The sequence below is a fragment of the Pleurodeles waltl genome, chromosome 3_1, assembly GCF_031143425.1.
Source record: "Pleurodeles waltl isolate 20211129_DDA chromosome 3_1, aPleWal1.hap1.20221129, whole genome shotgun sequence".
Taxonomy (NCBI): Eukaryota; Metazoa; Chordata; class Amphibia; order Caudata; family Salamandridae; genus Pleurodeles; species Pleurodeles waltl.
The window spans coordinates 1,863,486,010-1,863,511,971 of NC_090440.1; the positions used below are offsets into that span (position 1 = coordinate 1,863,486,010).

At 48.2% G+C, this 25,962-nt stretch overlaps 1 protein-coding gene across 3 annotated transcripts in view; it reads right to left on the reverse strand.

Annotated features, from left to right (window-relative positions):
• PIKFYVE (phosphoinositide kinase, FYVE-type zinc finger containing) overlaps positions 1-25,962 on the reverse strand; it is a 1,212,885-nt gene that overhangs the window by 739,173 nt on the left and 447,750 nt on the right. For all 3 annotated transcript variants that reach the window (XM_069225943.1, XM_069225942.1, XM_069225940.1), the window contains one exon: positions 1,955-2,055. In XM_069225943.1, the coding sequence (XP_069082044.1) occupies positions 1,955-2,055 (101 nt within the window). The remainder of the gene's footprint in view (positions 1-1,954; positions 2,056-25,962) is intronic.

Below are 25,962 nucleotides of genomic sequence, written 5' to 3' on the forward strand. Positions count from 1 at the left end.
ACCATGTTGGACAATAGCCAACACCCACTGATCTGTTGTTATTGTTTTCTAAATGGGAAAAAGCTGCTGCAGGTGTCCTCGACAGGTGTTACGTGATGGATGGGAATGAAAAGAGCATCACAGCTTAGATGCAAAAGGGGTGGCACGAATGGAGGCACCTTTTCCTTGACCTTTAGAATTGTTCCCCCTGTGGGTACCTCTGTAATACCCTCTTGAAAGGGGTGCTGCGTGGTATTGCCTAAAGGAGTCAGAGGAATCTGATGACGTTTGCTTGCCACCCTACTTAACGGCAGGTCATTGAAAAGAACCATGAATTCTAGGAGTTTCAAGCATCTCCATAGACTTGGTGACTTTAGTGTCCTTTTTCATCTTCTACAGATCTAGGTATTGTTGGTCAAAAGGGGCATGTAAAAGTGTTTGCTGCACTTCTTGTTTAAAACCCAATATGCGCAGCCATGAATATCTACATAAAAAGACACTAGTATTTATGTCCTTAGGGGCCGCGTATGCTGCATCAAGAGCACATTGAATGAAAGTTAACTTGCCTTCCTGAACAAGTTGTTGACCCTTCTTTCGATGCTCCTTGGGGGATCTTCCATCTCATCCCAGTGTGCTCTATCATGTCTTCCAAATAGCCCCTGGGTATTAGCGATTCTCCAATGATTGGCTGCTTGAACTGCAACCTTTTTTTCTGAGGTATCTATGAGTTTAGACTCATTATCCGGTGGAGGAGCATCTGCTGTAGTTTGAGAATTAGCTAATTTACGAGCATTTCACACAACTATTGAGTCTGGTGGAATACATCTTCTAGCGTAATCAGCATCAGAAGGTGCTGAAAGATTTTATTTATATATATATATACATACACACATATATATATATAAATATATATATATATATATATATATATATACATACACACACACACATATATATTTCTTTTTTTACTTTTTTTTTTATTGACCCTGGGTGTTATAATCCGGGCGAGTACTGAATCCTTGTTCTCATCTGCATGACAAGTTATTCCTTTTAACTTGGGCAGATATTGGCAAACCCTAGTAGTAGAAGAGGGTTTAAAAAAAAAAAAAAAAAAAAAACATCCTCTATAGTTTCCTTGTGTAAAGGGACCTGATGGTACGCAGCCGCCCTATCTATAAGCTCATTAAAAGATACAGTGTCATCTGGTGGTGAAAGCTTAACAATGGAGTCGAAGCCCATACATACCATCACCGAGAGAAGGGGTCACTTTACCTCATGACACCAGAAGATTCTTCAAAGAAAAACAACTTGTACACATTCGGATCCAACACTAGATGGCAAAAGTAGACATAGCATGTGTATCCACAGCCACACACCTCATTGAACATTATGTTATGGAAGGTAAGTAACTTCTAATGCATACTTGAAGCCTCACATACCGTGCTCTTGGAAAAGCTATCATAGTAGTACCTTAAGATGATGGTCTGGAGAGTGACCAAGAAGTCCTTCAGAACCAAGCAGACAAAGTCACCTTGCTGTGGAGCCTACCTGTCAAAGCAGTAGTGTTTCATGACTGTATGCACGAAGACCTATGTTGCGCACAGGGAATTGTCCAGAACAGACATCCGTCACACCAGTGCCTTTGAAGCAGCCTGGGCCCTCTTGCAAGGAACTCTCAGAAATGAAGGGGGCTGTCTCATGGCTGGTGCATAGCAGAAGATACAGATAACTATCCATCTTTTTATGGTCCTCTTTTACACAACCTTACCTTTCATCTCACCTTAAATCCCAACAAATAGTTAATATTCTACCTAATGTCTTTTGTGTGGTTAATATAAAAACATATTGCTTAAAAGATGATTTGAGCTAAGTGTGGCATTAGCCTAAAAGTACATAAAAGACAAAGCAGTTCCATCACTCGTAGCTCATCACAGTTTACAGAACATTTCAGACAAAACTAAAAGTCATCTCTTACCATGGACTAACACAGGAGCTTGGAGCATTGCTGGACTGGCTGGAGGAGCTGCTGAAGAGGACACACAGCCTCTGGTGATTTACAGAACTCAAACAATCCACCTAAAGCCAAAGAGAACTCATTAACCAAATTAATGCAGTAAGAAGAGAATAATCAAAATAAATTACACTTGTGTAACAGTGTCTCTCACACCTTTGTGTTTATGCACAGAATAAACATTTTGGATTGTGCCCTTTATGTGTCCCAGAACAGTACAAGATGTAAAAAAGAGAAAATAGGAGCTTTTATCTTCTAGACTTTTGGAATTAATAAATACATTAACACGCTAGATGCGTCCATCGTAATTGACAAATACTAGAGCAACATTAAAAGAATCTTCCGGTACTTGCACTAGAGGACTCCTTTTTTTAAAAAAAAGGCTGGATTGAAGTAGAAATATTTCTGCCTCAGCCCCTGACCCCACCCATCTGTGACCTTAGTGAGCTGCGAGCCAGGCTGATGTCAATATTACCCACAGGAGCAGCGAGGATAAAGAGGTTAATGCTCTCAGCCGCGCTTGGTGGGGATTTTGGCCCCTAAGGCATCCTCCTCAGGTTTGAGGGAGGCCTCACTGAAAAGCTGACAGTGACTCCCCTTTCTATTGATGCCTTTATCAAAACATTTCATATTCGTGAGTGGACAGTGATCCACAAGCAGGGAACACTAGACAGCAGGGAACTGATACCATTTTGGGGGTCAGATCCCGAGGGACACTCGCTGACCCCAAGTGAATTGTGGGGAGGTGGTTTGCTGGGGATTGGGTGAGGGGGGACTTGGGCAGTGGGAGGGGTTGATTTATTTCCCCTGAAGGATATTGTTTGCCCTGGACGCATGAGTGCGGGGGAAAAGTGGCAGCCACAAATTTCTTTGTTTGCCCCCGCCTCCAGTAATAACGGCCGACTATGAAGGTGCATTATAATTTATAAAATCTAAGTTTAACTGGGGGATGCGACTGAATTAATGAATTATTGTACTTTGAAGGGTCGACCCTCGTGTGACATGGTCCATCCTACCCACCGGAGGAGGTAGGGAAAATGTTACTTCCCAAGTAAGCATCTGTAAGCATTTTGTTAATGCCAGTTATGATTGAAAGTGTGCAGGGACCCTGCTAACCAGACTCCAGCACCAGTGTTCTTTCCCTAAACTGTGCCTTTGTTCCCACAATTGGCACAGCCCTGGTACCCAGATAAGCCCCTTGTAAATGGTACCCCTGGTACCAAGGCCCCCTATGCCAGGGAAGGTCTCTAAGGGCTGCAGCATGTCTTATGCCACCCTGGGGACCCCTCACTCAGCACATGCACACTGCCTCACAGCTTCTGTGTGCTGGTGGGGAGAAAATGACTAAGTCGACATGGCACTCCCCTCAGAGTGCCATGTCCACCTCACACTACCTGTGGCATAGGTAAGTCAGCCCTCTAGTAGGACTAACAGCCCTAAAGCAGGGTGCAATATACTACAGGTGAGGGCATATGTGCATGAGCACTATGCCCCTAACAGCGTCTAAGCAAATCCTTAGACATTATAAGTGCAGGGTAGCCATAAAGAGTATATGGCCTGGGAGTTTTTGTCAAACACGAACTCCACAGTTCCATAATGGCTACACTGGGAAGTTTGGTATCAAACTTCTCAGCACAATGAATACACACTGATGCCAGTGTGGAATTTATTGTACAATGCACCCAGAGGTCATCTTAGAGGTGCCCCCTGAATACCAAATCGACTCCTAGTGCTAGGCTTACCAGTTTCTGCCAGCCTGCTACAACCACACTAGATTCTGGCCACATGGGGAGAGTGCTTTTGTCACTCTGGTGCCAGGAACAAAACTTGTACTGGGTGGAGGTGCTTTACACCTCCCCCTGCAGGAACTGTAACACCTGGCGGTGAGCCTCAAAGGCTCATGCCTTTAGTTACAGAACCCCGGGGCATCCCAGCTAGTGGAGATGCCCGCCCCTCCGGCCACTGCCCCCACTTTTGGCAGCAAGGCTGGAGGAGATAATGAGAAAAACAAGGAGGAGTCACCCACCAGTCAGGACTGCCCCTAAGGTGCCCTGAGCTGAGGTGACCCCTGCCTTTAGAAATCCTCCATCTTGAGATTGGAGGATTCCCCAGGAGGATTAGGGATGTGCCCCCCTCCCTTCAGGGAGAACGCACAAAGAGGGTGTAGCCTACCTCCAGGACAGTAGCCATTGGCTACTGCCCTCCTGACCTAAACACACCCCTAAAATCAGTATTTAGGGGTAACCCAGAAAATGAGATTCCTGCAACCTACACAAAGAAGAAGGACTGCTGACCTGAAAGCCATGTAGAGACGACGGAGATGACAACTGACTCGGCCCCAGCCCTACCAGCCTGTTTCCAGACTCAAAGAACCTGCACAGCGATGCATCCGACAGGGACCAGCGACCTCTGAAGCCCCAGAGGACTGCCCTGAACCGAAGGACCAAGAAACTACCGAGAACAGCGGCACTGTTCACCAACAGTGCCGCTGTTGGTGAACATTTCAGCAACATTTTTGCAACTTTGAAGTAACTTTTAAAGAACTCACTCTTCCCGCCGGAAGCGTGAGACTTCACCCTCTGCACCCGACGTCCCTGGCTCGAGCTCCAGAGAACCAACTCTGCAGAGAGGACTCCCAGGCGACTGCAAGCTCGTGAGTAACCTCAGAAGCCTGCAGAGAGGTTCCGGAGGCTCCCCCTGACCGTGACTACCTGGAACAAAGAACCCGACGCCTGGACCAAGCACTGCCCCGAAGCCCCCAGGACAGAAAGGAACCAACCTCCAGTGCAGGAGCGACCATCAGGCGACCCTCTGCCTAGCACAGTCGGTGGTTGGTTCGAGAAGCCCCCCATGCCTTGCCTGCATCGCTAGAGTGATCCCTGGGTCCCTCCATTGATTTCTACAGAAAACCCAACACCTACTAAGCATACTGCACCCGGCCGCCCCTCTGCAGCTGAGGGTGTGTTTTGTGTGCCTGTTTGTGTCCCCCCCAGTGCTCTACAAAACCCCCCTTGTCTGCTCCCTGAGGACGTAGGTACCTGCCAGCAGACCGGAACCAGAGCACCCCTGTTCTCCATAGGCACCTATGTGTTTTGGGCCCTTTTTGACCTCTGCACCTGACCGGCCCTGTGTTGCTGGTGCGTGACTTTGGGGTTGCCCAACGGGGGCTGCCTATGCCCAGGAAACTGAATTTGTAAGTGCGTTACTTACCTCAGAAACTTAACCTTACTTACTTCCCCCAGGAACTGTTGATTTTTACACTGTGTCCCCTTTTAAAATAGCTTATTACCATTTTTACCTATACTGTGGGTAGTACTGCTTTAATTCAAAGTGCCTTACTTACCTGTGTGGAGTAAATGAAGAAAATATATTTTTCTATATAAAAACTATTGGCCTGGAGTTAAGTCTTTGAGTGTGTGTTCCTCATTTATTGCCTGTGTGTGTACAACAAGTGCTTAATACTACCCTCTGATAAGACTACTGCTCGACCACACTACCACAAAAAAGAGCATTCGAATGATCTAATTTTGCCACTATTAACCTCTAAGGGGAAACCTTGGACTCTGTGCCCACTATCTCTCGCTTTGAGATGGTATATACAGAGCCAACTTCCTACATTGGTGGATCAGCGGTTGGGTCTAAGACTTTGCATTTGCTGGACTACTCAGCCAATACCTGATCACACAACTAAATTCCAAAAATTGTCATTAGAAACAGATTTTTTCAATTTGAACTATTTTTCTAAATTTTTGAAAGTCCTGCTAGGGCCTTGTGTAAGTCCCTGTTAGCATTCTTTTAGAGTTTACAAGTTTGTGAAAGTTTGGATTTAAGTTCTAGAAGTAGTTCTTAGATTCTTAAAAAGTAATCCCAACTTTTAGAGAAATAATGTCTAGCACAGATGAGATGATGGTGGAACTCAACCTCACCCCTTACCTGCATCTAGGGATGTCAGAGTTAAGGACTCTCTTTAAGCTAAAAAAGAGAAAGACTGGGTCCAACCTTACCAAACTGAGGCTCCAGGAGCTTTTGACAGAGTTTACAAGGGACCACCCGTATGAGGATAATCCTACAGATGGGGAAGTTAGTGAACAGGAGGATGATTTCCCCCCTCCTGTCCTAACCAGGGAGAACAGGGTTTCTCAAACCCTGACTCCACAAATCATAGTCAGAGAGACTGGTTCTTCCACAGGGGAGACCAGTAACTCTGGAAGCATTGAGGGCAGCCTCAGTGAAGATGACCTCCTGTTAGCCAGGATGGCCAAAAGATTGGCTTTGGAGAGACAGCTCCTAGCCATAGAAAGGGAAAGACATGAGATGGGTTTAGCTCCCATCAATGGTGGCAGCAACATAAATTGGGTCAGAGAGAATACTGACATCCTAAAAACTCCCAAAGGGATTGTAACAAAATATGAAGATGGTGATGGTATCACCAAATGGTTCACAGCTTTTCAGAGGGCTTGTGCAACCAGAAAAGTAAACAGATCTCACTAGGGTGCTCTCTCTTGGGAAATGTTCACTGGAAAGTGTAGGGATAGACCCCTCACACACTCTTGTAAAGATGCAGAATCCTATGACCTCATGAAGGATACCCTGACTGAGGGCTTTGGATTCTCCACTGAGGAGTACAGGTTTTGGTTCAGGGGGCTAAAAAATTCTCGAGCCAGACCTGCGTTGATTTTGTTGACTTCTCAGTCAAAACACTAGATGGTTGGATAACTGGCAGTGGTGTAAGTGATTATGATGGGCTGTATAGCTTGTTTATGAAAGAACATCTGTTAAGTAATTGTTTCAATGACAAACTGCATCAACATCTGGTAGACCTAGGTCCAATTTCACCCCAAGAATTGGGAAAGAAGGCAGACCACTGGGTCAAGACAAGGGTGACCAAGACTTCCACAGGGGGTGACCAAAAGAAAGGGGCCACAAAGCCTCCCCAGAGGAAGAGTGTTGAGACATCCTATTGAAAAAGTAAAGAGTCTTCTACAGGGCCCCTAAAACCTGCTCAGGAGGGTGGGCCCCCCAAGCCTCTTCACAGTCCTCAAATGGGTATAAGGGTAAACACTTTGATCCCAAGAAGGCCTGGTGTCGCATTTGTACTCAGCATGGACACCAAACTGGAGACAAGGCCTGTCCCAAGAAAAGTCCCACAACAAGTACTACTCCAGTTAGCACTGGAATAGCCAGTCTCTAGGTGGGATCAACAGTGTGCCCAGAGGAAATCAGGGTCCACACTGAAGCTACATTAGTCTCTGAGGGTAGGGTGGAGCTAGCCAAACTTGCTGCCTGGCCGCCTAACATGCACAAATACAGGCAGCAGCTCAATCAATGGGACTACAGTAGAAGCCCTGAGGGATACAGGTGCCAGTGTCATAATGGTGACAGACAAACTGGTTGCCCCAGGATTGTACCTGGCTGGACAGACATATCCAGTCACTAATGCTGACAATCAAACTGAAGTCCATCCCATGGCAATGGTAACTTTAGAATGGGGAGGGGTCACTGGCCTGAAACAGGTGGTAGTCTCCTCTGCAATTCCAGTAGAATGTCTGCTAGGGAATGATCCGGAGTCCTCAGCATGTGCTGAAGTAGAGCTCAAGACCCATGCAGCCATGCTGAGTATCCCTGAACTGGTGTGTGTCAAGACAAAGACACAAAGCAGAGCTCAGGGTGAGAAAGAAGTGTTGGAGTCTGGAATAATGGCCCAACCTTCCAAGAGAAAAGGAAAGAAGACTGGGGAACCAGCTTCAACACAGCAAAAGAAACATAACCTCTCTTCCCAGGAAGATGATCTATCCCCTGAGGGAACTGAGTCCATGGAGCTGGAGCCTTACCAGTTTGAGCTCTTGGGCCCAGGGAGACCCTCAAGGGAACAGTTGTGTAAGGGGCAAGAAACGTGTCCCTCTCTTGAAGGCCTAAGACAGCAAGCAGCTGAGCAAGAAAAAGGAATTGTCAGTGGAACCCACAGGGTCTATTGGGAAGATGGCCTCCTTTACGCTGATGCAAGAGATCCCAAACCTGGTGCCACTAGGAGAGTGGTAGTGCCTCAGGAGTTTAGGGAGTTCATTCTGACCTTAGCCTATGACATTCCCCTTGCTGGGCATTTGGGACAAACCAAGACATGGGAGAGATTAGTCAAGCTTTTCTACTGGCCCAATATGTCCCAGAAGGTAAAGGAGTTTTGCACCTCCTGTGTCACCTGTCAAGCCAGTGGTAAGACAGGTGGCCATCCAAAGGCCCCCCTCATTCCACTTCCAGTGGTGGGGGTCCCTTTGAAAGAGTGGGAGTGGACATAGTGGGTCCACTGGAACCTCCCACAGCATCAGGGAACCAGTATATCCTAGTAGTAGTGGATCATGCTATTAGGTAACCTGAAGCAATTCCCCTTAGGTCTACTACTGCCCCTGCATTAGCCAAAGCACTCATTGGTATTTTTACCAGAGTGGGAATTCCTAAGGAGGTGGTTTCTGACAGAAGTACCAACTTCATGTCAGTTTACCTAAAACACATGTGGAATGAGTGTAGGGTGACTTTTAAATTCACCACGCCATACCATCCACAAACCAATGGTATTGTTGAGAGATTTAACAAGACATTGAAGGGCATGATCATGGGGCTCCCTGAAAAACTCAAAGGGAGATGGGATGTCCTCTTGCCATGCCTCCTTTTCACCTACAGAGAGGTGCCACAGAAGGGAGTAGGGTTTTCCCCCCTTTGAGCTTCTGTTTGGCCATCCTGATCGGGGACCACTGGTACTTGTAAAAGAAGGCTGGGAGAAACCTCTCCATGAGCCTAAACAAAATGTGGTGGACTATGTACTAGGCCTACGTTCAAGGATGGCAGAGTACATGGAAAAGGCAAGCAAAAACCTTGAGGCCAGCCAACAACTCCAGAAGTTGTAGTATGACCAAAAGGCTGCTATGGTTGAGTTTCAGCCAGGGTAGAAAGTCTGGGTTCTGTAGCCCCCAGGGCACTTCAGGACAGATGGAGTGGGCCTTACCCAGTTCTTGAGAAAAAGAGTCAGGTCACCTACCTGGTGGACCTAGGCACTAGCAGGACTCCCAAGAAGGTGATCCATGTGTACCGCCTCAAACTCTTCCATGATAGGGCAGATGTAAACATGTTAATGGTTACAGATGAGGACCAGGAAGCTGAGAGTGAACCTCTCCCTGATCTCCTCTCCACTCACCCTAAAGATGGCTCAGTGGATGGAGTGATCTATTCAGACACCCTCTTTGGCCAACAGCAGGCTGACTGCAGCCAAGTCCAGCCAAGACCTCCAGCCGTTTGCTGAGCTCTTTTCTTTGACCCCTAGTCAGACACACCTGTGTACCCATGATGTGGACACAGGAGACAGTATGCCTGTCAAGAATAAGATATTCAGACAGTCTGACAAAGTTGAGGAAAGCATCAAAGTGGAAGTCCACAAGATGCAGAGTGATTGAGCACTCTGACAGTCCATGGGCTAGCCCAGTGGTCTCGGTCCCCAAACCTCACACAAAAGATGGCAAGAAAGAGATGAGGTTCTGTGTGGACTACAGCGGGCTTAATTCTGTCACCAAGACAGATGCTCACCCCATCCCAAGGGCAGATGAGCTAATAGACAAATTAGGTGCTGCCAAATACTTAAGTACCTTTGACTTAACAGCAGGGTACTGGCAAATAAAAATGGCACCTGGAGCAAAATAGAAATCAGCATTCTCTACACCTGATGGACACTACCAGTTTACTGTGATGCCCTTTGGCTTAACAAATGCCCCTGCCACCTTCCAAAGGTTGGTGAATCAAGTCCTTGCTGGCTTAGAGTCCTTTAGTGCAGCTTATCTTGATGATATTGCTGTCTTTAGCTCCAACTGGCAGGATCATCTGGTCCACCTGAGGAAGGTTCTGCGGGCCCTGCAAGCAGCAGGCCTCTCTATCAAGGCATCTAAATGTCAGATAGGGCAGGGTACTGTGGTTTACTTGAGACACCTTGTAGGTGGAGGCCGTGTTCAGCAACTCCAACCCAAGATCCAGACTATTCCGGACTGGGTAGCTCCAAAAACCCAGACTCAAGTCAGGGCATTCCTTGGCTTGACTGGGTACTATAGGAGGTTTGTGAAGGGATATGGATCAATAGTGACACCCCTCACAGAACTGGACCGTGGACTGTCAAAAGGCCTTTGATACCCTGAAGCAAGCTATGTGTACAGCACCAGTTTTGAAAGCTCCAGATTATTCTAAGCAGTTCATTGTGCAGACAGTTGCCTCTGAGCATGGGATAGCAGCAGTCCTGTCCCAAACAAATGATGATGGCCTTGACCAGCCTGTAGCTTTTATTAGCAGGAGGTTACTCCCCAGGGAACAGCGTTGGAGTGCCATTGAGAAGGAGGCTGTAAGGAAATGCCTTCCTTGACATGGGCTACCCCATGACTTTTTATCTTTTGTTGATGCCAGTTATGATTGAAAGTGTGCTGGGACCCTGCTAACCAGGCCCCAGCACCAGTGTTCTTTCCCTAAACTGTACCTTTGTTCCCACAATTGGCACAGCCCTGGCACACAGATAGGTCCCTTGTAAATGGTACCCCTGGTACCAAGGGCCCTGATGCCAGGGAAAGTCTCTAAGGGCTGCAGCATGTCTTATGCCACCCTGGGGACCCTCACTCAGCACTTGCACACTGCCTCACAGCTTGTGTGTGCTGGTGGGGAGAAAATGACTAAGTCGACATGGCACTCCCCTCAGAGTGCCATGCCCACCTCTCACTGCTTATGGCATAGAAAAGTCACCCCTCTAGGAGGCCTTACAGCCCTAAGGCAGAGTGCACTATACCGCAGGTGAAGGCATATGTGCATGAGCACTATGCCCCTACAACGTCTAAGCAAAACCTTAGACATTTTAAGAGCAGGGTAGCCATAAAGAGTGTATGGTCTGGGAGTTTGTCATTCACGAACTCCACAGTTCCATAATGGCTACACTGAAAATTGGAAAGTTCGGTATCCAACTTCTCAGCACAATAAATACACACTGATCCCAGTGTGGAATTTATTGTAAAATGCACCCAGAGGGGATCTTAGAGATGCCCCCTGAATACCAGTCTGACTTCTAGTGCTAGGCTGACCAGTTTCTGCCAGCCTGCCACAACCAGACGAGTTTTTGACCACACGGGGAGAGTGCCTTTGTCACTCTGTGGCCAGGAACAAAGCCTGTACTGGATGGAGGTGTTTCACACCTCCCCCTGCAGGAACTGTAACACCTGGCGGTGAGCCTCAAAGGCTCATGCTTTTTGTTACAGCACCCCAGGGTATCGCAGCTAGTGGAGATGACCGCCCCTCTGGCCACTACCCCCACTTTTGGCAGCAAGGCATGAGAGGATAATGAGAAAACCAAGGAGGAGTCACCCACCAATCTGGACAGCCCCTAAGGTGTTCTAGGCAGAGATGACCCCTGCCTTTAGAAATCCTCCATCTTGAGTTTGGAGGATTCCCCCAATAGGATTAGGGATGTGCCCCCTTCCCTCAGGGAAGAGGCACAAAGAGGGTGTAGCCACCCCCAGGACAGTAGCCATTGGCTACTGCCCTCCTAACCTAAACACACCCCTAAATTTAGTATTTAGGGGCAACCCTGAACCCAGGAAATCTGATTCCTGCAACCTACAACAACAAGAAGGACTGCTGACCTGAAAGCCCTGCAGAGACGACAACTGGTTTGGCCCCAGCCCTACCGGCCTGTCTCCAGACTCAAAGAACCTGCACAGCGACATATACGACAGGGACCAGCAACCTCTGAAGCCTCAGAGAACTGCCCTGAAACCGAAGGACCAAGAAACTCCAGAGAACAGCGGCAATATTCAAAAGCAGCATCAACTTTGCAACTTTTTAGCCACTTCCAAAGAACTCACTCTTCCCACCGGAAGCGTGCAACTTCACACTCTGCGCCTGACGCCCCCACCGTGAGCTCCAGAGAACTAACACCGCAGAGACTACTCCCAGGCGACTGCGACCTTGTGAGTAACCTGAGACGACTCCCCTGCACCCCAACAGCGACGCCTGTAGAGAGGATCCAGAGGCGCCTCCAGACCGAGACTGCCTGGAACAAAGAACCCAACGCCTGGACCAAGCACTGCACCCGCAGCCCCCAGGACCGAAAGGAACCAACCTCCGGTGCAGGAGTGACCATCAGGCGACCCTCTGCCTAGCCCAGTCGGTGGCTGGCCCAAGAATCCCTGTGCACTGCCTGCATCGCTAGAGTGACCCCCAGGTCCTCCCTCTTGTTTGCAATATGGGTGATCCTCAACTCCATCTTCAGATTCTCTTCTCGCAGTTGGTGATGAATGGAGTGTAATCGAAAGGTAGATAACCTAAAGGATCATGCATGAAAGTACAAGTTACTTACCTTCGATAACAAAATATCTGGTAGAGACATATTCTAGTTGCAGATTCCTTATCTTAGAATTTCCCCCAGATGTCAGACTGGATCTGGAGATTTTTCTTCAAGCAATACCCTTGCGCGTTTGTAGGTGGTGTTGGTCAACTCCGCCGGCATCGCTGTTGCCGTGATGACATCAGAAGTAGTACATAGACGCCGCCTCAGCGCAGTGACGTCAGTTTCTTTTAACGACTTTCCACACCAAAGTGCAGAGCTGCTAAGAACACTGAGATTGGTGTGCCAGAGCTAAGAAACTTAAGGGGGAATCCCTATCCCTAGAAATCAGTTTGCAAGCGGGGAGGATGGGTGGGTCAGTAACGGAACTGCAACTACAATATGTCTCTACCAGATACTTCGCTACCGAAGGTAAGTAACTTGTCCATCTGATAGAGACTTCTATTTGCAGATTCCTTACCTTAGAATAGATACCTAAGCAATATCGTCCTCGGAGTTGGGATGCGAACCAAGACCATACTAGAAAGTCTTGCAGGGCCGAATGACCAAAGTAGTCGCCCCGACGGACCTGACTATCCAGTCAGTAGTGTTTAGCAAACGTGTGCAGGGACGCCCACGTAGCTGCCTGACAGATAGCCAGGACAGGAACTCCGCGTGCTAACGCAGTGGAAGCAGCAGTTGCTCTGGTGGAATGAGCGCACAAGACCTCAAGGGGTTGCTTCTTACCCAAAGCATAGCACATCTTGATGTAAAGAAGTACCCATCGAGAGATGGTACGTTTTTGCACCGCCTTCCCTTTCTTCGCACCCACATACCCGACAAAGAGTTAATCGTCAACCTGGAAAGCTTTAGTACAATTAAGAAAGAACGCCAAAGCTCTTTTTGGGTCCAGACAGTGGAGTCTCTCCTCCTCATGGGAAGGATGTGGGGGGGGTGTAAAAAGTAGGCTGGGTGATAGACTGGCCTACATAAAAGAGCGTAACCACCGTAACCACCTTTGGAAGGAAGGAAGCCTTAGTGCGCAACACCACTTTGTCAGGTTGCACAGACAAGTATGGAGGTTTGGGTGAAAGGGCCTGAAACTCACTCACCCTGCGAGCAGAAGTGATGGCAACAAGATAGACAGTTTTGAAGGTGAGGAGCCGCAAGGGACAACTGTGCATGGGCTCAAAGAAAGTACACATTATGTAAGTAAGGACAAGATTGATAAATGGAGTGGGAGGAAATAAATGGGTTAGACATTTTAGGAATCTACTCACAGTAGGAGATTTAAAGAGTGAGGGCTGATCAGAAAACCTAAGAAAGGACGAAACAGCAGATAAATACCCTTTATGGGTGCCCAAAGCAGAGTCCTGCTGGGCCAAAGAAAGTATGAACAAAAGAACCTCAGAGAGAGGGGTACAGAGGGGATCAACAGATTTGTGGCTGCCAAGATAACATCACAGACTTCGGGTGGAAGATCAAAAGTCATCAAATGGCGCCGCTCAATCTCCACGCGTGAAGGCGGAGACTGGACAGGTTCGGGTGGAGATCCGTCCCCTGCTGCTGCGACAGAATAGCCGCCCGAAGAGGTAGTCTGAGTGGAGGATCAATGGCCATACTCAATAGCTCTGGATACCATACTCTCTGTGCCCGGTCCGGAGCCAGCAAGATGGCTTGAGCCCAGTCGTTTCTGATCTTCTTGAGAACTCTGGGCAGAAGTGGTATAGATGGAAAGGCGTAAAGGAGGCCGAAGTTCCACTCGAGAAGAAAAGCTTCTCTGAGCGAGTGCTGCCCTGGACAATACAACACGAAAAACAGCTGACATTGCGCGTTCTCTGCGGAGGCAAACAGATCTAACCAACGCTCTCCCCTCTGCTGAAAGAGACCTTGCGCCACCTCTGGATGGAGATGCCATTCGAGATCGGCTGTGCCTCGACGGCTGAGTTTGTCTGCTCTGGCGTTGAGAGAACCCGCCAGATGGTGAACCGCCCTGATGTTCCAGCCATGTCCAGAGATGTATTGCCTCCTGACAAACTGTTCAGGACCCTACTCTGTCCTGTTGTTGCAGTACCACATGGCGGTAGTATTGCCCGTGAACACCTGCACTACCTTCCCTTTGAGAGAGGGAAGAAATGCTTTCAACACAAGCCTGATCCCCCTAAACTCCAGAAGATTGATATGGAACCCCACTCTGCCAGAGACCAGAGGCCTCTGATCTCCGCCTCTCCCATGTGACAGCCCCAACCCAGAAGCGATGCATCTGTCACTATAGATAGATCTGGCTGGGGAAGGCAGAAGGATCTACCATGGACCCAATGCGGATTCTATAGCCACCACTGCAGGTCTTTTGGAGTCCCCTCCGAGATCTGGACCATGTTGGATATATTGTCCTGATGATGCACCCACTGGAACTTCAAGTCCCACTGCAGAGCCTGCATATGCTATCTGGCAAGTGTCATTAGCAGGATGCAGGAGGCCTTGAGGCCCTGCAGCCTCAGAGTCAGTGTCACCGAAACCCAAGACAGAGGCTGAAAGATCGGAATCATAGCCTGAATATCTTGGACTCCCTTCTTAGAGAGGATAAGCCCAAAACTGCACTGTGTCCAGAACAGCTCAGATGAAAGAGAGCATTTGAGAGGGAGTCAGGTGCGACTTTGGCACGTTTATAGTGAACCCCAACGTGTGCAGGAGGCTCGCTGTAGTATGAAGGTGGGAAAGGACTTTCTGGGGTGAATCCGCCTTCAACAGCCACTCGTCGAGGTAGGGGAAGACTGAGACACCTTACCTGTGCAGATGAGCTGCAACCACCTCCATCACTTTTGTGAACAGCTGAGGGGCGCTGGTAAGGCTGAAAGGGAGCACAGTAAATTGATAGTTCTCATGACCTACCACGAATCGTAGGTAGCGTCTGTGGGCAGGCAGGATGGGGATGTGGAAATAAGTGTCCTGCAAGTCCAGCGCTATCATTCAGTCTCCTGGGTTTAAGGCAGACAGAACCTGAGCCAGGGTAAGCATTTTGAATTTCTCCTTCTTGAGGAAGTAGTTGAGGTCCTGAAGGTCTAGAGTAGGATGTAAGCCTTAGTCCTTTTTCGGCACCATAAAGTAGCGGGAATAATAACCACGATCTACTTCTGGCACAGGGACCTTCTCTATAGCTCCCTTGTCCTAGAGAGCTGTGACTTCCTGGCGGAGAAGTGCCAAATGATCCTCCAGGAGTTGGCTGAGTGACGAAGGCATGGCCGGTGGGGCAGATTCAAAAGGGAGGGAGTAGCCCTATCGAACGATCTGCAAAACCCACCTGTCCGTAGTGATGGATTTCCAGTGGGGCAGGTGATGGTGAATCCTGCTGCCAACTGGATGGGAGTGAGGGGACGGACAAGGAGGGTTTGGAAGGTGCAGCGGGGGCAGAGGTGGACTGGGCAGACCTCTTGTTCCCTGTCCTACGTCCACGTGGGATTCCACATCCCCAGCCATGCTGTGCCTGAACAGTATGGGTAGCACGGTGGCTGGGCGGGGGACGTGACAGAGAGCCCCTTCCGTGGCCACAAAAGGGATGAAAAGCAGACTGCTGGGGGTGAGGGCAGCAAAGCAAGGCCGAGTCCGCTTTGTCTCCAAAGAGACGGGAGCCATCAAAGGGCATGTCACTGAGAGAATGTTGGACACCCCCCGGAAAAAACGAAGTACGCAACCAGGCATGGAGTCTCAAGGCCACTATTGTAGCAACCGATCTGCCCGGAGAGTCGTCGTGTCTAGCCCACATCGGATTGTGAACTTCGCTGCATCTCTCCCATCGTTGACAGCTTGGGAGACGATAGCACAGGCCTCCCCCAGTATCTGCAGCAGGACTTGCGCAACAATATCCCACAGAGAATGGGTACAGCAGCCCAAAAGGCATGCGGTGTTCAGAGACCGCAGTGCGAGACTGGAGGAAGAAAACAACTTCTTCCCAAACTGTTCCAGCCATTTTGATTCCCTATCTGGGGGGACGGAAGGGAATGCGCCTGAGGAAGAGGAAGCCTGGATGGCATGACTCTCAGGCGTGGGGTGTTGGGACAGGAACTTAGGGTTGTTCGGAGCGGGTCGATGGCGGTGTGCGATAGACCTATTCATAGGAGCCCCTGTGTTGGGGTTGGACCAAGTACCCAAAAGGACATCAGTGAGGGCTTTATTGAAAGGTAAAAGGGGCTCAGATGTGGAAGCCCCTGGCTGAAGCACCTCCGTCAGGAGGTTGGAATTGACCTCTACAGTAGGTAGCTCAAGGCCAAGAACCTCGGCCGCCCTACTGACCACCATAGCGGAGTCGCTCCCTCCGCCGTAGCCACGGTAGGAGGAGACAGCATGCCAGTGTCTGGAGCAGTGTCCAGTCCACTGGCCTTGTCCAATTCCTGTGCCCAGTCCAAAGATGGTTCATCCTGGTATTCATAAGGGTCCAGGTATAGTTACAATCCGACCTGGGGTGAGTAGGCCCTATCGAATACAGACGCGGCGTCGGCTGATGCTGCTCCGACTCAGAGTTATTGGGGCTAGGGATCGGGTCGACGTAGGTAGTCGGCACTACCGATGTAGGGAGCCTCGACAATTGACCTAGTGCCGGGGAAGGTTTCAGTGGTGTGGCCGGTGCGGTTCCACAAGCGGATCCGGAGGGGACCTCAGTGGCTGGAGCTGAAGCCGCTGGCGCAAAACCCGAAGGCCCCTCAACCGAACCTCTTGGGCCCATATTGGTGTCGGTCCGCCCAAAGATGAGGCGCATGGCCTCACAGAATTCCTTAAGCAGGGCGGGGGTCGCTCCAGCTCCCGGAAACTCTGGGACGTGCGGAGCGCTCCCAGAAGCAGGCTCTGAGGATGGAGGCCTGGGGCATCGACGCTCCTCCTGCGTCAGCTGAGCGACGGGTCGAAGTGTGATGAGACCGCTTCAATGAATTCTTTTTCTTACCTGTACCCACAGATTTTGTGGAAGACGAGTGGTGGTGGCTCCGCGAACGGTCTCGAGACCTTCCCCTCGAGCGTGACCGGGACCTACGCGGAGTTGAGCGCCGGGCTGCCATGAGCTTGAGTGAATGATCCCTCAAGGCCTTCAGATGCATGGCCTGGCTCTCGGAGCACGATTTCGGGTCGTGCTCCTCCAGGCACCACAGACAAACCCGATACGGATCTGTCACTGACATCATGCGGTGAAAGTCCTCGCTTGACACACCAAAAACTCACTACAAAACTCGACAAAACGGTCAAAATCGGTCAAAAGAGACCAGGGTAGCTCTCTCCGGATCAGCGCGTGGGGCGGAAAGAAAAGAAATGATGTCACTGAGCTGAGGCGGCGTCTATGTACTGCTCCAGGCGTCATCACGGCGACGCCAAGAACGTCCATGGAGTCAACGGACGCCACCTACCAACGCGCCAGGGTATTACTCGAAGAAAAATCTCCGGATCCAGCCTGACACCTGGGGGAAATTCTAAGGTAAGGAATCTGCAACTAGAAGTCTCTATCAGATATGTGTATTATGTACTGTACCAGCCACAGGTGACCCGGGGAGGTGGGTGGGCGTATGTGCCACAAACAGATGCTTACTGGGCAAGTAACATTTTCCATTTGATGGCATGTGTAGCTGTAGATACACATGCTCTGCATAGACTGAAAAGCAGTACCTCCATAAATGCGATGGATAATCTGTGGGTGTGACAGTATTTTGGAATAAAGTATGCAGCACTGCCTGTCTCTACTGGATTGCTGGGTGTTCTAAAACATCCACATAATAGTGTTTGGTGAAAGTGTGTGGTGTTGACCATGTAGCTGCCCCACAAATGTCAGCTGTAGGTAAGTTGCCTATAAATGTCATAGATGCACCTTTCTAATGTGTTGAATGTGCTCCAGGGATAATATGTAGCTTAGCTCTTGCATACCAAGTATGGATACATTTAACAATCCATCTTACTATAGTAGTTTTAGTAATAGGATTAACTTTATGTGGTGGAGAAAAAGCAACAAAAAGTTGTTTTGTCTTTCTAAAATGTTTAGTTCTATCAATATATGTAGGAAAGTACCATCTTGCCTGGCATGTTACCCCCATTTTTACATGTATGTCAGTTTGTTTTTGCCGGTCTCACTGGGATGCTGCTAGCCAGGACCCCAGTGTTCATAGTTTGTGGCCTGAATGTGTATACCTGTGTAGTGACTAACTGTGTCATTAAGCCTCTGCTAACCAGAACCCTCAGTGCTTATGCTCTCTCTGCCTTTAAATTTGTCACTATAGGCTAGTGACCAATTTTACCAATTTTAATTGGCACACTGGAACACCCTTATAATTCCCTAGTATATGGTACCTAGGTACCCAGGGTATTGGGGTTCAAGGAGATCCCTATGGGTTGCAGCATTTCTTTTGCCACCCATAGGGAGCTCAGACAAACCTTTACACAGGACTGCCATTGCAGCCTGAGTGAAATAACGTACACGTTATTTCACAGCCATTTTCACTGCACTTAAGTGAATTATAAGTCACCTATATGTCTAACCTTCACTTGCTGAAGGTTAGGTGCAAAGTTACTAAGTGTGAGGGCACCCTTGCACTAACAAAGGTGCCCCCACATAGTTCAGGGCCATTTCCTCAGACTTTATGAGTGCGGGGACACCATTACACGTACGCACTACATATAGGTAAATACCTATATGTAGCTTCACAATGGTAACTCCGAATATGGCCATGTAACAGGTCTAAGATCATGGAATTGCCCCCCCCCCCCAATTCAAATCTGGTATTGGGGAGCCAATTCCATGCATCCCCGGGGCTCCACTATGGACCCTGGTTTCTGCCAAACCAGCTCTCTGGGGTTTTCTCTGCAGCTACCGCTGCTGCCACCCCACAGACAGGGTTCTGCCCTCCTGGGGTCTGGGCAGCCCAGTCCCAGGAAGGCAGAACAAAGAATTTCCTTTGAGAGAGGGTGTTACACCCTCTCCCGTTGGAAATAGGTGTTAAAGGCTGGGGAGGGGTACCCTCTCCCAGCCTCTGGAAATGCTTTGAAGGGCACAGATGGTGCCCTCCTTGCATAATCCAGTCTACACCGGTTTAGGGAACCCCCAGTCCCTGCTCTGGTGCGGAACTGGACAAAGGAAAGGGGAGTGACCACTACCCTGTCCATCACCACCCCAGGGGCGGTGCCCAGAATTCCTCTAGTGTGTCCCAGACCTCTTCCATCTTGTTCCCAGAGGTGTGAGGGCACTATGGAGGCCTCTGAATGGCCAGTGCCAGCAGGTGACGTCAGATACCCCTCCTGATAGGTGCATACCTGACTAGGTGGTCAATCCTCCTCTGAGGGCTATTTAGGGTCTCTCCAGTGGGCTTTTCCTCAGATAAAGACTTGCAAGAATTCACCAGAGTTCCTCTGCACCTCTCCCTTCTGCCAAGGATCGATCGCTGACTGCTCCAGGACGCCTGCAAAACTGCAACAAAGTAGCAAGAAGACTACCAACGACATTGTAGCACCTAATCCTGCCGGCTTTCTCTACTGTTTCCTGGTGGTGCATGCTTTCGGGGCTGCCTGCCTTCATCCTGCACTGGAAGCCACGAACAAATCGCCAGAGGGTCGACGGAATCTTCCCCCTGCTGCAGCAGGCACCAAACTTCAGCGACACCGGTACTCTGGGACCCCTCTCATCCTGACAAGCATGGCCCCTGGAACACAGGTGGTGGACCCAAGTGACCCAAACTGTCCAGTGGTCCAACTGTCCAAATTTGGAGGAGGTAAGTCTTTGCCTCCCCTCTCCGACAGTAATCCTGTGCACCGGCCTGTACTTATTTCCAAGAAATCCTGCATGCACAGCTGAGCCTAGGTCCCCAGCACTCTGTCCTGCGATGCACAGCTGCCTGAGTTGATCTCCGGTGTCATGGGACCCTGTTTTGCAGTGTTGAGACGACTGCTGTGTTCAAACTTCTTGAACCCGTGGTCAAGGACTTCTGCAGTGCTTCCTGCTTGTGCGTGGGCCCTCTACGTTGCTGAGGGCCCCCTCTGTCTCCTCGTCCAAGTGGCGACATCCTGGTCCTTCCTGGGCCCAGGAAGCACCCTTTTTCTTCAACCGCGACTCTTGCACCTAGCAAGGTTTGTTTGCGGTATATTGTCAAGGAAACAACTCTGCATCCTCCAGCACTCCGTGGGACATCTTCTGCACGAAGGAGAATTTCCTAGCACCTTTCATTGTTGCAGAATCGTCAGCTTCTTCCAACCGGAGGCAACCATTTTGCACCTTCATCCAGGTTTAGTGGGCTCCTGCCCCCCAGGACACTTTCACGACTCTTGGACTTGGTCCCCTTCCTTTGCAGGTCCTCAGGTCCAAGAATCCGTCTTCAGTGCTTTGCAGTCTGTTGTGGTCTTTGCAAAATCCTTTATCATGACTTTAGTGTGTTTCTGGGGAAATAGTAGTACTTTACTCCTACTTTCCAGGGTCTTGGGGTGGGGTATCTTGGACACCCTTATTGTTTTCTTACACTCCCAGCGACCTGCTACACACTACACTAGCCTAGAGGTCCATTTGTGGTTTGCATTCCACTTTCTTAGTATATGGTTTGTGTTGCCCATAGAACTATTGCATCCTATTGTATTCTACAGTGTTTGCACTACTTTCTGACTGTTTTACTTACTTGATTTGGTTTGTTGTGTATATTTTACTTACATCCTAAGGGAGTATATCCTCTGAGATATTTTTGGCACATTGTCACTAAAATAAAGTACCTTTATTTTTAGTAACTATGAGTATTGTCTTTCCTATGATATAGCACCTATATGATATAAGTGGTATTGCATTTACTTTGAATGTCTCCTAGTTCAGCCTTGGCTGCTTTGCTATAGCTACCTCTATCAGCCTAAGGTGCTAGAACACTACTATTCTACTAATAAGGGATAACTGGACGTCGCATAAAGGTGTAAGTGCCATTGGTACCCACTACAAACCAGGCCAGCCTCCTACAATATAGAACATAAGCACTCTTTTCACATCTAATGTGTGTAGGGCTCTCTCAGCAACTGAATAAGGTTTTGGGGAAAACAGCCTGTCAATTCAATAGTCTGATTGATATGAAATTGAGACACAACCCTATGTAGAAAAGTTGGATTAGTACAAAGAACCACTCTATCCCTATGTATCTAAAAAAATGGTTCTTGTAATGTTAATGCCCGAAGCTCACTTAGACGTCTATGGAAGTAACTGCAACTAGGAAGGCTACCTTCCACAATAGAATTTGTAGAAGACATGAGTGCATTGGTTCAAAACCTGGCCCTATAAGCTTGGTGGGTACTATATTCAGGTTCTAGGAAGGACTGGAGGTAGTCTTAGTAGTATTACTCTTTTACATCCTTCCATAAAAGCCCTTTTGGCAGGGATTTAGAAAAGAGAAGAATATTGCCTGTTTTGCAAATAAGCAGCCAAAGTTGCTAAATGTAACCTTATAGAGGTATATGCTAAATTAGCTTTTTGCAAATGGAGAAGGTACAAAATAATATTCTGTGTAGAGACTTGAAAATTATTCCAGTTCTGAGAAATACAGTAATGACAAAACGCTGCATAACAAGCTCTAGTGGTCGGTTTTCGTGCTTCCTTAAGAATGTCCATATATTCTTGAGGTAAATTTAAATACCCTAATTCTATGACTTTAGGAGCCAAATTGCAAGATTCAAGTCCTTGGTGTTTAGGTGTCTGACCTGCCCTCTGTTCTGAGTGAGAAGATCTAGTTGTAGAGGAAGCTTCTTGTGCGGTACTACTGAAAGATCCAGTAGTGTGGTGAACCACGGTTGTCTTACCCACACAGGTGCCACCAGTAGAGAGGTTTGTCTGAGTTTCCAAACCACATATGCAAGAAGAGGGCAAGGTGAAAAAGCGTAAGCAAATATTCCTGACCAATTCATCCATAGAGCCTTGGACTGAGGGTGTGGAAAACTGGAGGTGAAGTTTAGGCATTTTGCATTTTCTTTTGTTGCGAACAGATCTATGTCTGGAACACCCCATCTTTGAAAGTAGGGTTTTAGGACTCTGGGGTGGAGTTCCCATTCATGGACTTGTTGCGGCGTCCTGCTGAAGAGTCCGGCAAAAGTGTTGTGTGTTCCCGGAAAGTGTTCTGCCAACATGCAGATATTGTGACGAATGGCCCAGTGCCAAATTGTCTGTGCAAAGCACGACAACTGAAGTGAATGTACCCCACCTCCCCCGTTTCTGCAGCTAAAACACGGTTATCATGTTGTCTGTGCGTATGAGGACTACTTTGTTTTTTAGATGTGATACAAAGGTTTTGAGTGCTATATGAACTGCTTGCATCTCCAGATAGTTGATGTGCAAAACGTTGTGTACATGATTCCAAAGACCTTGGATTGTGAGGTTGTGGAGAGGAGCACCCCATCCCATGTTGGAAGCATAAGTTGTGAGGATTACCTGGGGAACAAGGTCTAAAAATGGCCACCCTTTGGAAAGATTGGTTTTGTTCCACCACTGGAGAGTGCTAGAGGTGCGACTGTCTACCAACACTAGATCCTCCAAATGACCCTGTGCTTGAGATCATTTGCGTAAGACATTCCTGCAATGGACGCACATGTAGTCCTGAATGTGGGACAATTGCGATGCAGGAATCCGTAATTCCCAGAAGTTTCATAAGTATCCTCACTGTAACCCTCTGATTGGGGCAAAAATGAAGAATTTGTGTTTTGAAGTTCTGTATCCTTGCTGCATTTGGATAAGCTACTCCAATGAGAGTATTGAAAATAGCCCCGAGGTAAGGATGAACCTGTAGTGGGGTGAGATGGCACTTTTGGAAATTGATTGTGAACACTAACTGGTGAACCAGATCTATTGTGACTTGATTGAGGTTGAGACATTGTGGACGACAACTGGCTTTGATGAGCCAGTCGTCCAGGTATAGGTATACATGAATGCTTTGCCTGCGTAGATGAGCTGCTACTACCAATAGGCATTTTATGAACAATCTTGGTGCTGTGGTGACCCCGAATGGAAGCACTTTGAACTAATAATGCTCTTTTTGAATGACAAATCTGAGTTATTTGTGATGCACTGGATGTATAGGAATATGAAAGTAGGCATCCTTTATATCTAGTGATAATAGAAAGTCGCTTTGTTATATCAGAGGTAGCACATCCTGTAAAGTGACCATATGAAAATGTTGTAACAGGATGTAGTGGTTTCAGGGTCTGAGATCTAATATTGGTCATAGTGAGCCATCCTTTTTGGGGATGAGAAAATACAGGAAATACACTCCCATTCCTTGTTGTTGAAAGGGAACTGGTTTTATTGCTCCTTTGAGAAGCAAAGACTGTATCTCTTGTTGTAGGAGAACTATGTGATCCTGTGAGGGAGTAGGACGATGAGGTGGTATGTTTGGAGGTGTAGAAATGAGCTCCAGGCAATAACTATGTCGGCTAATACCCAACACTCATTGATCTATTGTAATTGTTTGCCAATTTTGTAAGAAGGACTGAAGTCATCCTCCCACCAGTGTTAAATGATCTGTTAGAAGATACAGAGAGTCACTGTTTGGGGACAGTGACAGATGCTTGAAGGCAAGATGTTTTGCCTCAGCCTTGGAATCAATTCCCCCTTTAAGATCCTCTGTAAAATCCTCTGTTGGAGGATGTATGTGATGGGTCTTTATTATATGAGGAAGATGTTTCCCCTGCTGCAGGCTTGAAGGGATGTTTATAATGTGGTTTACGGTAAGTGCCATGAGAGGAAGGGAGATGAAGTGCTCCAATAGATTTAGCTACCTCTGTCTTTTTTCATTATTTCCAAGGCCTGATCTACTTGTGGTCTGAAAAGATGTTTCTTGTTGAATGGAACATTTAAAAATGTCCTCTGTACTTCTTGTTTGAACCCAGAGATACGGACCCATGCTTGTCAGCATAGTAAATCACTAGTATTAATACCCCCAGCTGCTGTATCAGCGCGTCTAGGGCACAATGATAGCATTATTAGAAATAAGCTGCCCCTTGTTAACAATTTCCTGTCCCTTCTTCCTATGCTTGTCTGGGAGATACTGGAGTAATTGCTTCTTTTCGTCCCAGTGGGCGCGGTCATATCTGGCTAGAAATCCTTGTGTAGTGGCAGTTCGCCAATGATTTGCTGCTTGAGCAGCAACACGCTTACCAGATGCATTGATAAGTTTACTTTCTTTATCAGGAGGTGGTGCATCCTGAGAGGCTTGTGAATTTGCTCTTTTCCTAGCATTAGTGACCACCAAAGAGTCTGCTGGTATATGACTCTTGATGTATGTGGGATCTGAGGGAGAGGCTTTGTATTTTTTCTCCACTCTCAAATGCAAGCTTTAGCTGGATCATGGAAAATATTATCCGCATGTCTGAGAATTCCCTTCAGCATAGGGAGATATTGTGCAGATTTATGAGAAGCTGTTAGTGTCTCAAAAAGAAAGTCATCTTCTATACGATCCATGTGGAGAGCTACCTGATGATATGTGGCAGCCCTCCCTACTAACACCTGAAAAGATGAAGTGTCTTCAGGTGGTGAAGGCCTAACTGGGAAGAAATCTACATCAGGATTCATTTAAGTGTTCACATCATACTGTGACCAAGGATCTATGTCCTCCTGGATATGTGATGTATCATCACTAATCTCAAGGATATCTCGACCTGAGTAAGGAGACCCCTATGGAGATATTTCTAATGGGTCTTCTATAGAGTGAGTTAGAGATGGGGTTTGTGGTGGTGGAGGGATAATGGGTGGAGGGGATTTAGATAAAGGTGGATGAATCTCCTGCGGTTCCTTGTCCATTCTTTTTTGTTTTGGTGGAGGTTCATTTGTGTCCAAAGCCTCCTAAAAAGTGAGCTGTCTTTAAAGAGCGTAGTTTTTACCAATACCCTTCAAGCATGAGGCTGACTACGCAGTTGGGACCACTTCCCTTGGAGCAGTTGCGTAAATTTCTGAAAAATCGGCTCCAGGACTTTTTTTTGGGTCCAGAGTAAATTTAGGATCAAGTTTTTTCAATACTGAAAAGATTTACATTTTCGATGCCGAAGATGTTGGTGCTGGTGTGTGCAGTCTGTTCAGTGCTGAAGTGGTGGATACCAAGTGTAATGTGGAAGGTTTCGGTGCTGGAGCTTCGGATACTCAGCTTAAAATGGAAGCTTCGGTTTTAGATTTATGTTTTGATGCCATCCAAAACAATTTTTTGATGCCTGCCATGGCCAGAAAGCAGTGGCAGCTCAACAGCTTCCTTGTGCAGACTTAGGTAGTTATTATGATCCTGGTGGTGTGGCCCTCCATGCCGGTGGTGGCTGGAAAACCCGCCAGCCGGCATGGACCACACGCCACATAATGAACCCTATGAAGGCCACCATAGGCGGCCCTCACTCACCCCCAGGCTGCCTCCGTCAGGCAGCCTGGCGGCGGTTGGAATCATTATCCGACAGGGCAGCGGTGCTGCCCCTCGGATAATGATCCCTAAGCCTCTAGCCTTTCCCTGGCTCTTTGCCCTGCCAGAGAAAGGCTGGCAGAAGGGGTGCACCGGGGCACCCCTGGGGGGCCCCTGCACTTGTCATGGGAAGTGCAGGGGGCCCCTGTGCAGTGCCCGATCGCGCAAGTCACTGCCCGATATTCGGGCAGTGATCTACGTGACTGGTGCAGCTGCACCCA